We start from the raw sequence: 2,497 nt of genomic DNA on the forward strand, positions 1-2,497 counted from the left end.
AATGCCCCCCGAGACCCAAATAACCCCACAAAATGCCCTCCAGGACCCCAATATCCCCCTCCCAACTTCCCTCAGGATCCCAAAATTCCCTCCCCCCGGACACAAAAAACTCCCCAAAATCCCACCAGTAACCCCCCCAAGCCCCCCACATTCTCCCCTCTATCACTCCACGGACCACAACCCCCCCAAAATCCCCCTCGGACCCCTGAAGACCCAAATTACCAACTGAAATCCCCCTGCAGACCCCTCAGGACTCCTCCTAAACCCCAATATCTCCCCCCAGGACCATAATAACCCCCCCCAAATCCCCCCAGGGCCCCCCCAAAATCCCTGTCAGGACCCCAATCGCCCCCCCAACCACCCCCACGAGCCCCCCGGCAGCCCCCTCCGCCCCCCCCCCAAACCCCCACCTCCCCCCCCAGGACCATAACACCCCCCCCCAAACCCCCCCAGGGCCCCCCCAAAATCCCTGTCAGGACCCCAATAATCCCTCAAACCACCTCCAAGAGCCCCCAGACTCCTCCTCCCCACCCCCCTGAAGACCACAACTTCCCCCTGCTGGACTCAAATAACCCCCCGAAGCCCCTGCAGGACCCCAAAATCCCCTGCAAGACCCCTTCCAGGACCCCCAACCCCCTCCCAAATGCCCCCTCAGATCCTCCCCAGAACCTCCTCGACTCCCCCAGGACCCTAAAATCACCCCAAGGACCCAAATAACTCCATAAGATCCTGCCAATAACCCCCCTGGACGCCAATAACCTCCCAAAATCCCCCCCCAGATCCCCCCAAAATCTTTCCAAGGACCCCAGAATCCTCCAGGAGCTCCCTAGTACCCAATAAGCCTCCCAAATCCCCCCCCAAACCCCCAATATCCCCCCCAAATCCCCCTCCAACGACTCCAATAACCCTCCAAACCACCACCCTCCCCGCGACTCCCGAGCCGTCTCCCCCCGCCCCGAAGACCCCAAAATTCCTCCCTGGACCCAAATAACTCCAGCCAAATCCCCAGTAACCCCCTTCTCCCTCTCCCCAGGACCCCCCGCCATGACCTGCGAGCCCCCCGCCCCTCTCTGGGCCCCCCCGCCGCCCCCCCCACCGCCTCGCGTCCCTCGCCCGGGCGTGGCTGGACGAGGACCTGCCCTGGCCCGACGCCACCGTGGGGGTCGCGGGGGACGCCCCGACCCGCGCCCACCTCCTCAGCAAGGGCGGGGGCGGCCCGGGGGGCGTCCTGGCGGGGGCCCCCTTCGCCGAGGCCGTGTTCGGGGTGTCGGGGTGCCGCGTCACCTGGAGGGTCCCCGAGGGGGGGGTCGCTGCCCCCCGGGCGGGCGCTGGTGGCCGAGGTGGAGGGTCCGGCCGGGGGGGGTCCTGGCGGGGGAGAGGGTCGCCCTTAATATTTTGGGGCGCTGCAGCGGGGTCGCCTCGATGGCCGCGAGGGCCGTGGGGGTGGCCCGGGGACAGGGGTGGGCGGGGGTCGTGGCGGGCACCCGAAAAACCACCCCCGGCTTCCGACTGGCGGAGAAATACGCGCTGGGGGTGGGGGGCGCCGACCCTCACCGGGGGGGGCGGGGTGGGGGGCTCCTCCTGCTCAAGGACAATCACCGAGCGCTGGCGGCGGCGGCGGGGGGGCTCGAGAAGGTGGGCACCCCGAATTTTTGGGGAGTAAAGGGTCGGGGGACCCTTGAATGGGGGGGGTCGGGGAGGGGGGCCAAAGTTTGGGGAAAGAGGAGAGGGCAACTCCGATTTGGGGGAAGAGACCCATAAATTGGGGGGTTCTGGGTAGAGGGACCACGGAATTTGGTGGAGGGGTGTCGATATTTTCGGGAGGGGAGGAGGGGAGACCCCGGTTTGGGGGACTGGAGCAGGTGGGCACCTCGAAATTTTGTGGGGAGGGCACCCGTATTTGGGGCTTGATTTGGGGTAAGAGGTGGGTGGGGGACCCCAGTTTCGGGGGGGAGAAGGAGGTGAAACATCGATTTCGGGGGGTGACCCCTAAATCGGGAGTTCTGGGTGGAGGGACCCCGAATTTGGGTAGGGACACACTGGTTGGGAGACAATAGGTGGAGGGCAGACAGAAGGACCCCTGGATTGGGGGGAAATGAGTGGGGGAACCCCAGTATTTGGGGGGAGGAGCCCAGTTTGGGGAGGAAATGGGTGGGGGGGTCCCTGAATTGAGGGGTTCTGGGTGGGAGGAGAGATGACCCCAGTTTTGGTGGTGTTGGGTAGGGAGGACTCCTGAACTGGAGGGGTTGGAGGTGGGGGCCCGATTTTGGGGGGTTATGGCTTGGGTGACCCCAAACTTCAGGGATGGTGGGTGAACACTGATATTGGGGGGGAGGAGACCCCAATATTTGAGAGGGGCACTGAACTGGGGGAGATGAGTGGGAGGGACCCCTGGATTAGAGGGTTCTGTGTGAGGGGCGATGTGGGGGGACCCCTGGATTGGGGGGGTGGAGGGGGGAACCTCACCCCTCCCAGTTTGGGAGGGAAATGGGGGGGG

The 2,497-nt window shown here is 65.2% G+C and overlaps 1 protein-coding gene across 1 annotated transcript in view; it reads left to right on the forward strand.

Annotated features, from left to right (window-relative positions):
• Nucleotides 1–1,056: 1,056 nt before the first annotated feature.
• LOC113962594 (nicotinate-nucleotide pyrophosphorylase [carboxylating]-like) overlaps nucleotides 1,057–2,497 on the forward strand; it is a gene marked incomplete at its 5' end in the record, with an annotated part of 2,715 nt that continues 1,274 nt past the window's right edge. Inside the window, 3 exon segments of the mRNA XM_027673357.1 lie at nucleotides 1,057–1,318; nucleotides 1,320–1,355; nucleotides 1,357–1,635. Of these exon segments, the coding sequence (XP_027529158.1) occupies nucleotides 1,057–1,318; nucleotides 1,320–1,355; nucleotides 1,357–1,635 (577 nt within the window).

The sequence above is a fragment of the Neopelma chrysocephalum genome, unplaced genomic scaffold, assembly GCF_003984885.1.
Source record: "Neopelma chrysocephalum unplaced genomic scaffold, ASM398488v2 Primary Assembly neopelma1_183150, whole genome shotgun sequence".
NCBI classification, from domain to species: domain Eukaryota; kingdom Metazoa; phylum Chordata; class Aves; order Passeriformes; family Pipridae; genus Neopelma; species Neopelma chrysocephalum.